Source organism: Acanthisitta chloris, unplaced genomic scaffold (genome assembly GCF_000695815.1).
Source record: "Acanthisitta chloris isolate BGI_N310 unplaced genomic scaffold, ASM69581v1 scaffold7026, whole genome shotgun sequence".
NCBI lineage: Eukaryota > Metazoa > Chordata > Aves > Passeriformes > Acanthisittidae > Acanthisitta > Acanthisitta chloris.
In genome coordinates, this window is record NW_008678737.1 from 43998 (window position 1) to 59222 (window position 15225).

Below are 15225 nucleotides of genomic sequence, written 5' to 3' on the forward strand. Positions count from 1 at the left end.
GGGAAAGAGATGGGGGCAAAGCTGCTAAAAGCACTGCACAACCATTTCTTAGAATCACAAAATCATTCAGGTTGGAAAAGACCTCTGAGTCTAACTGTTAAACCCAGCACTGTCAAGGTTACTACTGAGCCATGCCCCCAAGCACCACATCTACATGTCTTTTAAATCCCACCAGGGACAGTGACTCCACCACTGCCCTGGGCAGACTGGTCTAATGCTTCCCAACACTTCAGGTGAATAAATTTTGCCTAATATCCATCCCAAACCTCCCTTGGCACAACTTGAGGCTGTTTCCTCTTGTCCTGTCACTTGTTATCCAGGAGAAGAGATCAACCTTCACCTGGCTACAACCTCCTTTCAAGTAGTTGTAGAGAGTGAGAAGGTCCCCCCTGAGCCTCCTCTTCCCCAAGCTGAGCCCTCCCAGCTCCCTCAAACACCAATGTTATGCAATATAGTGGCTCTTCAATGGGCTCTCTGAGATACAGTTCTTTTGGCACCTAGAAAGAATTTTAGGCTGAGGTATGTGCTGTGACCTATGAGTAATGGGATGTCAAAACCAAATCAAACAAGACCAGAAGAGCAACAAATCCCAATATTCTTCCTAGTTGTTACAGCAATGTTAGCAGGACATGCCACAAGGCTAAAAATAGAAACTCAATCCTCTCTGGATTTTCAATAATAATAACAAACCTGCAGAACTTCATAAAGAAAAAAGCTGTTTCTGCTGTAAAGTTTTATTGTAGGGCACAAACCCCTCGTCTTAAGATGCTGAGTATAAAAGTATTGAAATTGTCTTGTAAAAGCTGTTTTCTTTTTCAGCCCTATTTCCAGAGCTCTGGATCACTTCATCCCTTTAAAGCTTCCTTTGTTTGCAGCTTGGTTATACACTAGCTGCTCACAAATCAAGCACTGCTAGCCAAAATATGCATGTATCACCACACTTATCCCTAACACCAAACACTGTCTAATAGCCACCTGCTACTTCTGCATTTGCACCACATCCTTTCCCAAAACAGCTCAGAGTTAATTTGATCACCCTTAAGGGAACTAAATCATTAAATTGGTTGGACTACACAACTGGATATAATAAAACCTGCCCATATGCTTCTGCTGAATAATGCTCTCAAGCTTGCTTTATGTTGAGTTTCCCCGTTCTTCAGGAATACATCTTGTTTTGGAAATGCAATTATCCTCACCTCCTTATTAGACAGAGATAATTAGTGCACCCACAGCCATGTGGATGCAGGAATTCAGTGTTTGCTGGGTTTCAAAGTCAGGAACAAGACCAGACCCACAGCTGACCCGGACTGCAGGTTCTGGTGGAAGGAAAAACCTTTTGGTGATGTTAATGCCATTTTCCCAGGGCAGATGTGGTGGCAGAGCTAGAGGTCATTGCTTGTCTCTGACACCATCCAGGAGAGCCAGAGCAGCACCAAAATCCCTCACCAGAAGCTAGGACAGGCAAGGTGCCAGTCTGCCCATGGGGACAGTGGTGGTGCTATGTCCTAGGGAACAGCCACTATTTCCTCCCAGCGTTTCTAGTTTTCAGAACTCTGCAACCAAACCACACACACAAGCTTTGCCAGAATGTGACTGAGACAGAGAAGGGACAAACCCCCCATGGGGGTTGCTAAGCCAGCAGTGGTTTGCCACATCCCACGAAGGTAGAAAGACACCTAAAAACTGATGTCAGACATCCTAGTTGGAGCAAAATCTCTAATAAATTAAACCTCCTTGCTCCAGCATCTCCAGGGGTCAGGGCCACTGCGGGCAGGTACCGCCTGAGGGAGACAAACCCCTTCCCTGGACACCAGCAGCCCTGCTCTCTTGCATGCTTCCCTGCTCTTCCCTCACACCAAACCATTTGATGGAGTCCTAAGTACCTTTTTGTTAAGGATGCAACAGCAGCACAAGCTGGTTCTGCAAAAGGAACCCTCTCTCCTACCTCTCTCCTTCTGGGCAAATGCTGCTTTCATCTAGGGAGGTTCACAGGGCAAATGGAAACTGCAAACACCTCTAGAATTCCCTTCCAATCCTCCTCCCTTGAGCTCCATCACACACAAAAAACTCATTAGATGCTTCTATGCTTTATGGACATTCAAGGGGACCTGAGCCAGGGCACAAGGTGGCAGAGACAAGGAGAGAGTTTTCCTAACACTCCTTCAGGGGCTAAGAAAAAAAAAAGAGGTTAAAAAAAAAAGGCATCAACCACAGGATGGAAAAGGCTAAGAAGCCAAGAAGCCCCTTCCAGAACATCAGGCAGTGCAGGACTCACTGCACCCAATTGAAAAAGTAGGAGCAGAGATGGAAACATGCTGTGATCATGATGTAATGGTTTGGTAAAAATCACTCTGTAGATTCTCCAAGTGCATGCATGGGAGTTGCTCCTGGCTAAGCCATCAAGCCCCTTGGAGCTGGAGCACTATGGCCATCCAAGTGCATCAATGAGGGGAACCAGCCAGGAGGCTACAGTTTGGGAACTGGCCAGAAAAAGGACTCCCTCCTCCTGCACATCACAGCAGGACATCTCTGCTCCCAGAGAAAAATTTTAGGAGATGGGCAAATGAGGATCTATCTCAATACCTGAGGCTCTTTCACCAGTGTCCCCAAATTTGGCCACTTACAGTAGTAAGTTGGACAAACCCCAAAGCCTTTGCTACCTTCGCAGTCTGGTGAACTCTTAGGCAAGAGCACAAATACCACCATGAAAAGGCTGAAGTATTTCACCCCTGTAAGCAAGAATATTGCACAGGCTTCTGAGTTTTAGGACTAAATCCCTCACAAGCTATTGCTGATGAAGGAGAGAAGGGAAAAAAAAAAGAGCTCAAACCAGGCAAAGAAATCAAGTCATGGGAAAAGACTGAGAAGACCAGAGTGCAGATGCGAAGAGAATAAAAACAAGAGGAATAGTGGAGTTACCGGGTAACCATCACGTCCTGACTGCCCCTGTGGGGGGGGAACAAGGGAGATAAGTCAGTCAATGCACCCATAGCAGCATGACAACACACAGCACCATGCAGGAGACCATCAGCTCTCCAACTGGCCCTGGCACTGAACTCCAGAGAAACCTCTCTCAAGGCAATTTTTCCTATGAGAAAGGTCACACCTACAGCACATTTCCCCCAGATTTTGATCTTGTTCTTCCCTTTGGCTACTTACCAAGGGCTTTGCCAACTCACACCCATGCCTGCTGCTTTGTGCTCAGCCCCTGCCACTCCTGAGGCCATGGGGATGCATGGCATACACTGGATCCAGCCCATAAACCTGCCTTGGGACATGGGTACCACAAGGTGTGGAGACACCCAGGTGCTGTGGAGAGGTTGAGGAGGCTGTGGCTGCCAAACCAGTGGCCAGGACAGCAATCACTGAGCTTCAAACTCCTGTTCCTGCACTTGATTCAATAAAGGTTTCCCCCTCCTAGGTCCATTAATTTCCTTGCAGGATGCAGCTCTCCCATCTCCCATCTAAGCTTTGCTTTACTTTGCAGTGAAGCAGAAGGCACAGGGAAAGACCTGACTTAAGTTGCTCGTAACACCTGCAAGATCAGCAGAATCAAACACAACCCATTCAAGACATTTCATCTCTTCTGCTCTCCTCAAGAGGTTCCCAAAGGTGTTTACAGCTCGAGCTGCTGTTAAACAAGCCATGAGCTACAGCAGAGAGCCTGCTGCAAGCCAGACCTAAGGCAGATCCCTGGGAAGAAGCTGTTAAGTATTAGCTGGTACACAAGTAGGCAGTAAAGTGTGTGTCTGCTACAGCAATGTCATCTGCTACCATAACCAGAGGCTGTGTCAGCATGCTGTGGGCAGGCAGAGGGAGTCAGGCATTTCTCATGGCATGGAACAGCCTCTCCATGCCACACACAGGGGCTCTCCCTTCCCCTAAGTGCCCCTGCAGCTTTTGATGCCTCCTGCAGCAGCTCCTGAGTCAGCCAGAAACAGCACTGACTTGGATAACCACCTATTTAACAAATTATAGTCTTGGGCTAAAGCACACACGGAGATTTTCCTGGAGAGGTATGGCACTGGAGCACACAGGAATAAATAGGAAACACTTGTAACACCCAGCTCTGATTTGCTGGTGAGTTCCCCAGCCAGCATCCTAATACATAACGTGTTTGCTAATATCTGGGACTGTAAATGTTTAATTACAGTCTGTGGCAAGTCTATCTTTCAGTTGTAGAAGTTTCCTACCCAGCATGTGATTTTAATACCCTCCAAAACAGAGGTTTTATAGCATATCTGAACAGAATACCCCTTACTCACAGAGAGGGCAATCAATCAATCATCAGCCAACAGCCACAAATCCTCTGCCACAAATTCTAATAATTTCATATACATAACTAGCTTATGACAGCCAAAAAAAGTAAAATACCAGAACAACTGCTACCAAGGAACAAGAGAATTGAGGATACAGTTTGAGCAGTGTGATGCTGTACATGTAAGAAGTAATCAATCCCTTATGGGCAAAATCAAGAAACAGAAGAAACTAATAAATACAGTACTGCTGAAATAAAATAATATTGTGGTTCTGTGGGTTCTAGGACTTCTTATATATTATTCTTCAAGTCTCTGGCAAATGCTGCTTGTGCAGGATTAAAAGAAAAACAAAAAAAACAACAAACCAAAGCAAAACCCCAACCAAAAATGAAATAACCCAGGAGTTGCCTTTTAAAGAAGGGGGGGGGGGGAGAAAAAAAGGTCTTGTTTGTGTTAAATCTCCCCTGTGCTCCTTTTGCAATTCAATAGTGCCGTGGGAACCAGGAAATGAAAGCAACTAGAGACAAAGAAAAATTAATAGTGCACCATATGTTGCCTATGTCGAATCTCATACAATAAACGTGACCAGACAGCACACGTGAGGCAGAGCAGCCCAGGCAGCTGCGTGTGGGCTGATAACAGCCTCTGAGCAGCAGCAGAACCAAAGCAGATACATAAACCCATTTGAAATAAGCCAAAGTGCTTCAGCCAAGAGGAAAATCTCCCTTAAAAGGTGTAGAGATGGAGCTTGAAATAGGTAGTATCCCAGTATCCTCTTCATTTGTAGCCTGCCATTGAGTGAGAAATGATCATTATTTCTTTTTTAATAGCTAAGCCAAATTGTATAAAGGGAAATATAAATAAAAAAGTGCCAGGCAAAAGCCCTGTAGGGACCAGCTCCAGTAGCCACAAGGCCTCCCAGTCTGCATGTGCCCAGCAGAAGATGCTCTCCACAGCCTCCCGGTTTGCTCCTTCAAAAGCCACCCAAATAATCATTTTGTTCAACATCCCCTTAAGTCTTTACATCAAAAAATGAACTTGAAATCAAAGCAAAAATTCAAAGGGCTGAAATCCCTGACGTAAATCCACAGGTAGCACTGTCCATCCCAGGAGATCCAAAGCCATGGTGCTGTGACAACCTCCACATTTCAGGTGCATACCTTATCACCTTTTGGCTTTTAAACACATTTACAGAATGGGAAATGAATTAGCCCAAGGATAGTTACCAAATTTATTTTTCCTAAAATGGTCCCTTTTCAACCCAGTGAGGCTCTATAGGAAGAGAACCATATGAAGAAAAATCTCTTAACATAACGATGGAGAATGAAACGTGGCTGCAAACAGCCTGTGCCTCTCCTCCTCCTCCTTCAGGGGAAGAAAGGTAGAAAACCAGAAGCACCTAAGACCCACAATTTATATTTTAAACAATCCCTCACAGCAACTTGGAGGGCACAAACAAAACATCAATTCTAACTCCAAAAACCAGCAGGAGAACAACAGATTCGAACGTGGTGGCACGACTGAACGTCTGGAAGGAGGAGTTGACACATTTTCAACTATTACCCCTTCAAACAACTATTTCCCCATAAATATTCTGGTTGCACTGGTAGGAATGCTCATTATTCTCCCCAAGACTTCAAAGAGAGAAGCAAGCAGGCTATGGCTTTCCCTCCAGCCCCCCTTGTGAGGTGACCAAACCCGTATTAAATGATGGAAATACAACAGATAAGAAAAGCAAGACAGAGCTTTAGAACCCATAAACCCACTAACATGTTAAAATATTAGTACAGAACTTTCTGCTAAATGGAGACAGACTAAAGAGTTCTTTTAAAAGAAAAACTCCTTTTCCCTGAGTCTTTTCTGAGCTTAAAATTACTGCAAGTCCCTCAGGGCAGCAAGTCAAACATTTTAAAGTTCCCCCCTCTTCTATTTATCTACAATCATGAAAAAAAAATACAGCAGCATCTGGTACCAATTTTGCTTCCAGACACACCTCTACCAAAAATATGCAGGGGAAGGGGAAGCCTTAGCTTTGTTGATCCAACAGTAAAATCCATGATACTTACTGCAGGTCCTGGAAAACAAAAGAAAAAACAAAGAAAAAACGTCACTTAATTACAAAGAAAAAGTATAATCCAATAAAACAGCACATAGCAGGAACCAACATCAGAACAATTCAGGACTTTCTGGTTCAGTTCTTATGTGATAACTTTCCAGATACACCTAACACCATCCACATCCTCCTATTACAGGACCATCTCACCTGTGCTGCTGGCACAGCAGTACCAACAGAGGTGTAAAACCATTATTTTCCCATCTTTTCCCCAGTATCACTCTGTTCCCTCTGCCCCCACAAGACCCTGGGCACAACACAAGGCATCACCCATGTGCAGGGCATCAGGGTCTGGGCCATCCCCTGCAACTGCAGAGCTTTGCCAGCAAAAAATAAGACAGACACAGCTGGAAAAATGTGCAAATTTTTATGAACAGAAATTGCCCAGGCTGGTTCTATGCAGAAATGAACACCAAGCCCCTAATATCCAAACCAATCCACACTGCACTCCTGTTCATGAAACAGCCTATAGCTCTCTTTGGGGCTTCTTCATGCTCTGATTCTTCCTGATCAAAACCAGAAACTAGTCACAATTAGAAGAGAAAAAAACGTGGGAAAAATTAAAATGGAGGGAGGGGACAAAAAAATAAATCAGCTTTGTTCATCTTATGCTATTCAACAATACAAATCAAGAAGCATATTTCAAGCTAATGCCTTTTCAACGTTTTTAAAATTTGTTTTAAAATTGAAACATGGCTAAGTTGAATAAGAAAACCCAAGAAAGCCTAAGGATGAGGACTGGCAGCAAGTCATGACTGGCAGTGCACCAAGAACTGTCTCATTAACCTGTGTCTGTCACCTGAACGTGGTCAGTGCCACACACAACCATGGCCAAGTCCCAGGCAGGAGACAACCTCCCTGTCTCCCTCCATGCCAGCAGCCTATTTTCTTTAGTGCCAAAATTCACACAGTTCTTAACTCGTTCTCCTTGGTTTAATTTCTTCTGAATACAGAAGTCTGTGGCCCTATGCCAATTTATTAACTGAGAATCATAAACCTGATTTATTAACTCACACCAAGCTACCCACAAAAGCCCTTTTGTGGAAAAGTCAAGGCTAAGTCTCAAGCAAGAAGTGGGCAGGAAATTATTTGAATATGGGATTTCAATCATGTACCAATTATAATCTCTTTGGAATTTGTTGCCTTTTTTTTTTCTTTTTCTCTGCTGCTGTTTTTTCCTCCGACACGTTCGGGCAAGTGTTCTTTTGAAATGTTTACTTTCAAATCCAGAAATCATAGCTGGATGGAGGGTCTGTGTATGCACCCTGGGATGTTCTCCAGCCACATCAGTGGAGTTATGCTAATCTTTTGCTGTGCTGTTGGCCAGACAGGGCTAGATAATTCTTCATTAAGGCATAAAGTTAAACCTATTGAACTGATCTTTTCTCCTCCTAGGAACAACATCACTTTCTGGCTTGCTAAACATGTTTTTCAACAGCCTAGCCACAACAAGACACTTGTTTCCTGTGGAAGAAAGTCAAATATTTTGCAAGTCAACAATAAATAGAGAAGCTGATCATGTACCCAGGGACTGTCCCCCCCACATCAGGGAGGGCACATTGCACAAGAGACTTGCTCTTCTCAGAGAAATTTGCCAGACTTTACTGCTAATAATTCTGACTAGTAAGAATCAGCTTGAGAGCTTGAAAGGAAAAATGAAACCACTTGGAAATGCTTCTCATAAGGAACAAAAGTTGGAAACAGTCTTTGTGTATTTAAAACCACATAACAAATGAACTTGGGAGCTGATTTTAGAAGAAAGAGGTGAAAGACAAAACCTGCAAACGTACAGATTTTGTGCTATGATTGATTTGTTCTGATTAAGGATGATGCCTAAGCACCTGAGCCTGCAAGGGCATGGAGATATTGGGAAGCAGCAAGAGATTCCTTAAGAACACAGACAGCTGTGCTAGCAGGAGGTGAAAATCGAAACTCATTAAAAGTAAATGACCCAGATTTCCCGACTGACTAACATTACTGTTATTTTGTATATCCAAAGCCCTAGTAGGTCATAGTGGCATCATCCCCAGCAGTACACAAACATATGGGAAATGACAGGTCACAGTCCTTGATTTCCAAGTACTTTTGCAGCTTGGGAATTTTAGGATACAAGATCATTTCTCTTGAATCTGCAAATCATTCATCATGCAAGTTTTCTTGCCATGGGAGGAGAGAGCCAGGCAGGGGAAACAAAACCAGTCAGACCTTTCCAACAGCCCAGGCAAAGTCAGAGGGGACTTTGCTGCAGCCCTAATGGGCAAAGTGCTCATCCCCAAGGTGGCAAACACACATCTGTGGCCACCTGGAGATGTAAAAAATGATGATTTAAAAAAGAAAAAAAAGAAAAAAAGTAGTATATACTCACATAAATATCTAAATCAACACATAAGTGTGTGTATTTACATACACACACAATATGTATATACATACCCATAGAGTTGTTAATTCAGGGGAGAAACTGAGTCATGGGCAATAAGGAAGGACAACTACTACCACCATAAGAAGTCACAGAGAGTCTGGGAAAAAGTATTTGTCACTGTATATTGACATCTAACTCCTATCTATGCCTCAATTCTGGGGCACACAGGAAATAGGATCTCCTAGCAGGGCAAACCTGGGACAGATTAGATTTTCCCTGAAGTTCAGTAGAAAATGAACTATGAGGCTACACATAAGCAGTTCATAATGAGAGATACAAGGAGCAATGCAAATCCTCAAATAAATACAAGTGTATACAAATCTCTGCTTCATTTACCCACATGCACCCACACATATGTGCTCATTGAGTAACAACTATATATTTAGACTTGTCCACTCCATCACACAGCCAAGAGGGTTGAAAGTGCAAATCTTAATGAGTAAAATATGGGATTTAAGTACATGTAGGGCTGGGAGAGAAATAACACTTCCCTGCATAGAAATCACTTTGCATTTTTTCCCCTTATAAGGTTCTTCCTGGCTCCAAATCAGGATATTTGTATATACAGAATTGTTGTAGGGGAAAAAAACCCAAACAAACCCAATCACCAACCCAAAGAAACCAAAATAACTTTGAATTAAAATTTTCTTAGAAGTTCAAATTAAAGCAACACTTGGAGCGTAATGTAAATTTAAAAACCAAAATCATGGGTGGTAGACAGAAGGCTTTTATCCCAATTCAACAATTTCAAGACATTTCCCCAACAAGTGTTTCTGAAGTGGAAAAACTTTGTAAGCAAAATTTTTATCACAGAAAACAGCAATTATGCCAAGTCAATACTTTCCAAATAAATAACAGTTCATCAAAAAATGCCCACCCAGGTCTACCTGTAAGGACAACTCGGTACCTAAGCCAGGCAGTGTTTATCCCCTTGGGCTAAACAAGAAGAGATGTACCCAGAGATGTCCCAGACTGAACGTGGTGTAGTATCTCCTCTTTTATCTTGAGGGCTTTTGAGGTTCAGATCAATTTTTGGATCCGTGTTTGAGCCAGGGAAGAAATCAGCCTGATGTTACAAGAGACATGAGCTTCATCTCCCACCATCTAGTTGTGCAAAGACTTTGAACCAATACTTTGACTAATTTCCCAAATCCTAGATCTGATTCATCCATCCTTCAGGAACACCTCAGGAAGGATCAGTCTTCAAAGAAAATAAATGTAAAGCTCCAGGAGGACTGTGCATCCATACCCCAGCTCACTCACACAGCAAAAGGGAAGCAAAACCTCCCAGGTCCTTGGTGAAAATCCCTGTTATTTCAAAAACACTCATTCCAACAGTTGAACTGTGTCCTTACTGGGACATATCATATTGAAAAAATAAGCTAACATGACATTAAACCCGATTTTGTCTTCAGCATGGAAAAAGAACTGTATCTGAGCTGTGCAGGTTGGCAGTTAGGACCTTGACAGCGAGTGCTGCAAAACCTTCAATTCCACCTCACACTCAGACAAAGCTGAAAAACCCATGTAAAGTTCTACTAAAATGTGTTCTTCTTTCCATATCCCAACTGGTTCCATGGGTGGGTGCACTTCAAGGCTGTGCTTACTTTCCAGTTGTGAAACAAACAGCTGATGCTTGTGTGCAGGAATAAGGATACTAGGACCTATGTCTTGGACTTGGCAGGACAGGATGGAACTTGGGACATGCTGGACTAGACCAAACAGCCAAAGGGCCAGCTCAGGTGTGACACCTCCCCAGGGAAGATGCTGGTGGCAATTTCCTGGACTCACAGTAGCAACAGCAGAGTTGTGTTTTTTTTTCACAGAGAGAGTGCTCAGGCACTGGAATGTGCTGCCCAGGGAGGTGGTGGATTCACCATCCCTGGAGGTTTTCAAGATGAGACTGGATGTGGCACTTAGCACCATGGTCCAGTGACTATGGTAGGGTTGGACTGGGTGATCTTTGAGGTCTCTTCCAACCAAGTTGATTCAATGATTCTATGATAAATTGGTGTTTGAACGTCACCTCTTTCACACTGGTAGTGCACAAGTGACTGGACTGGGTTGGAGGTCTCTTCCAACCGAGTTGATTCAATGATTCTATGATAAATTGGTGTTTGAACGTCACCTCTTTCACACTGGTAGTGCACAAGTGACTGTCACTGCAGCAACTCCATCTCTGTGACACATCTGCTGTTCTACTGCTGCAGCAGTGCTTCCCATGGGGCCAGATGATGGAGAGAGTAAATAAAATGGATCAGATAGAGCCATTCAAACTCAATTACTCCCTGGTTTGTTCAGCTGCTTTGACTGGTGTTTGAACGTCACCTCTTTCACACTGGTAGTGCACAAGTGACTGTCACTGCAGCAACTCCATCTCTGTGACACATCTGCTGTTCTACTGCTGCAGCAGTGCTTCCCATGGGGCCAGATGATGGAGAGAGTAAATAAAATGGATCAGATAGAGCCATTCAAACTCAATTACTCCCTGGTTTGTTCAGCTGCTTTGACAGCAGCAGAAACACTCCCCCAGGTACTTGATCTTTGTGTCTGAGGTCAGGGAAGGGATGAGTGGGGACAACCATGTCCCCATTTAGTGCAGCCCCCTCTACCCACAGACTTCCCAAGGGGAAAACTTGCTGCCTTTATGCTTCTCTACAATAAAATAAACTCAGCCAAGCCCAGAGGCAGGGCCCTGCCAGGACCCAGTGCCTGCTCTGCAGCTCCTGGGGAAAACATTGGTTCACCCCCATAGTTTAACAAGTGTTTTTTGAAGCACATGTAGCCAGGATTGCCCCAGGTCCAAACAGTCTAGATAGTTTTTTTTTTTTTCCCCCAGAAACAGTGTAAAAATTAATCTTTTACAGTATTGTGCCTTTCTGTGGTAGAGAGCAGTTGTCCCAGCACATTTTCAGGATGATGAATCTTAGTTTAGAGAAACAGAGCTGTTGGATTCATTTATTTTTTTAAATGGAATCCAACATGGCAAAAGAAAAAAGCAAAGTTGTGTCTTGGTTTAAATCAACAGGAGGGTGAGATTTAAAAGAGACTGAAGTATCTCTTAAAAGCTTCTCTGCTTGTTTCTTAAGAGATATACATTGAAAGTATCAATATGAATCAGAAGAAGTTTTTCAACATGACCATTTCAACAACTGCCAGAAAAAACGCTTCCCTTGGCAGGGCAGAGCACAGCACTGAGCCTCCTGGCTCTCCAACAGCATTTGTCTGGAGGCTGTGAAGCTCTAACCAGGCAGAGTCCCTGGGGATAGACACCAGCATGATACCCAAACAAAGTTTTCTTCACATTTATCAGCTATAGTGAAGGAACAAGGACCTGGTTTATGTGTGGTCAGGTTCTCAAACAAATATAGAAATATATATTCAAGCTATCTGGAAAAACAAACATCTGGCAGCTCAGCCAAGAGCAATATACAGCAGGATGCCTGCTCTCTGCCTGTCTATCTGCAGTGCAATCCATGGGGGTTGTACTGCATTCCTTGGATTTCAATTTGTGTGCCCCATTGAGCACATCTGAGGCTGTGCCTGTGTGCTCATGGGTGGCTGCTGCACTCTCAATTCTCTTCCACCAGAGCTGAAAAGTTCAAATAAATTTGCCATTAAGGTTTGAATTATTTTGTTATCAATTATTCATGTTCTTTTCTTTTATAATGCTTGTTTTCTTGCTGGTTCTGCATCAATTCCCTGGCAGTTTCTGCTTTATCAGAGGGATGCTCAAGTGGCATTTGGAGACATGTCACAGCACAAGGGCAAATGTCACTTTTCCAAAGCTTTTGTGTGAAACAGGGAGAAGGGATCAAAGGACATGTGCAAGCTCAGTGCTACCTCCCAGATTTTTGTACAGTTTAGAGTCACATCTTGGACAGTGCTCACATAAATGCCTGCATATAAAATCAAGTTCACTGGCTGACCTCTCCAGCTGCCCTTGGATGAATGCTGTACTCCACTGTGCTCCTTAAAGCCCTCAGTGATTGTTTAAAAAAACAACCAAAAAAAGAATCAAAGCTACCTCTTCCTACAGCCTAGCTACAAGGAAAATGGGGTTTAATGAAGCTGGCTGAGTTTCACCACCATCCTCCTAAACACAGTGCCCATCCCTTGGCCAGAAGTAAATCCCTGATGCTTCAGGAACATAAAATATCTCAGAAAACACTTCATGCACTGTGAAATACTACCAGTGGAGTAAAAGGGAAATGCCTGCCTTCCATGGAGATCTGTCTATCAGTTCATGTGCTGCTGCTGGTGTGCAGCACAAACCCCTTAAATTTCCTTTCCTCAGAGTTAAAAAAAAATGTTGGTGATCAGTAAGTTGTGCTGCTGTTTTTGAAAACCCAGTAGTGTATTTTCTACAGCAAGAGGCAGCAGAGAACAGAATTTAGCCTCCTTGCTAAATGAAAATCTACCTGGGTCCTTCCTATTCATTCTCTCAGTGTTCAAGAACTTAAGAGCAGAGAAGTGTAAAATTTCATCTGCTGCTTTCTGACATGCAGAGGCAGTTACAAACTGTGTGGCTTTCTAGGTACAACCCCATCTGACTGATTTCCTTAGAAAGAGCAATGCCAACTGCATCTCTCCCCTGTCCAACAGCACTCAGACCCAACAGCAGAATGTAAACAGCACTTCTCCCCAGCTGAAACAGCATTGGTGTTTTCCCATTTCACAAGACAGAGGAAAAAACCCAAAACCCCACCAAATACAGCCAAGTGACAGAGACATAATCAAACAGTTAGCTTAAATAAAAATTCTCAGCCAGGGTGCTCTGCTGTTTCACTCAGTCTGAGGGCACTCTGATGCTCAGGGGATGTGCCCAAGGCTGGTGGCTGAGGTTTGGTTCCTCCCAGCTCTGAAATGCAGACATCATCCATCATATGGACAAGTCCACATGCAGAGAGCAAGTCAGTGCACACCTCCCATCTAGCATGGCTGGGGGATTCTTTATTTCTGGGCTAATTCACAGTCTCTCTCCAGCGTTGGATAGGACAATAACGGGGCTGAATGCTGCAAGGGAGAAATGATGGAAGGATGGATTAAATAGCCAACAGCAGTGGTTGCTTTGAGTTGGACTGTTGGATTTGTTTTGCTTAGTTTGTGTTGATCCCCCCCATTTTTTTTCTTTTTCTGTTTTGGTGTATTTTTGGGGGTTTTATAAAGCCCTTCATGCAGGAAGCCCCTGTACCACAGCCTGTTAGATGACAGTGACCAGCACTGTTATCAAAGGCTCCTATACAACCCAATGACACTCAAGAGGGCAAAGTGATGCTTACCAGGTTCTCCACGCCGGCCTGGCTTCCCTCGCCTCCCTGGAGGTCCTGCAGAAAGGAGAGAGCACAGGGTTAGTGATGCTCCACAGACAGTGAGTTCAGGAGTTACCCACCACATGTCCTTCCCTTTGGATCCAGCCCAATTTGTGTCCTACCCCCCTTTCTCAACTACTGAAAAACCTAGTAAGCTGTAGATCTCAAGCACCACATTTTTTCCCTCCCAACATATATAACTTTGGTGAAAAAGCCAAGGTCTGGCTCCTAGGCAAGCTGGGAAGCAAGTCTTAAAGTCATTGGCATTGCCCACATAGTAGAGAGAACCAGGGCTTACATGCTCCAAAATTCTGGAAAACTTTGCAGAGCAGGTGGCAGTGCTGCACAATCTCTGCAGGCTGCAAATGCCTGCTAAAGGCTTGCAAATCACAGTATTCAAAGTATTAAAGCAAGGAATGTAAAGCTTTTGGTACTAATCATTATCCAAGTCTGAATGTTTTTGTGCTGACTGCTGACACAGCCTAGATCTGGTCATGCATTTATAATTTCAGACATAAAACTTGCTTGTATTCTTACCCTCCTGGACTAAGGGATCAATAAAGTACCATAAATGACAAAATACCCTTAATAAAGGAAGAAAAGCCACCATAAAACAATAAAGACAGATGCAGAACCGGCACACAGAGAGAATCCAGGTCCCTGACAAAACCATGTCCTTCATGCTGACATCTTGCAGCTTCTCTCTGCTGCAGCCAGGCTTCCCTGCCTGGGGCCTGGCAGCATCCTCTCCCACAGCACTCTGGAAGAATAAGCCACTTTTTGCAGCCTTCTGCAGCAGGTCAGTTGGCTCTGGTAGAGCATTTGCTGAGTGACAGCAATGTTAACAAAAGGCAAGAACTTGCTTTTTGTTTGGGAAGCTCCACTGCTCCCTCTCCTTTCTGCTGGAAAAGGATGATAAGCAAAGATCACTATTTCTGTGTTCCTATCAGAATTTCCCCTTTTGCATAAACATTTTGGTGCCCAAATGTGAAATTCCATCTCTAGCAATTGGAATTTCAGCCATGGCCTGGAGTTCTCCTCTTTCAAGTTGGGATACACTGTCCAGCACCTCCCATCCTCAGCACACCACATGGCTCCAGCAGACTCCCTGCCCTCCCAGGG

At 43.8% G+C, this 15225-nt stretch overlaps 1 protein-coding gene across 1 annotated transcript in view; it reads right to left on the reverse strand.

The window, feature by feature from the left end:
* Nucleotides 1-15225, reverse strand: part of LOC103804413 (collagen alpha-1(XXIII) chain-like) — a 171304-nt gene that overhangs the window by 29915 nt on the left and 126164 nt on the right. Inside the window, 3 exon segments of the mRNA XM_009077027.1 lie at nucleotides 2920-2946; nucleotides 6326-6333; nucleotides 14074-14118. Of these exon segments, the coding sequence (XP_009075275.1) occupies nucleotides 2920-2946; nucleotides 6326-6333; nucleotides 14074-14118 (80 nt within the window).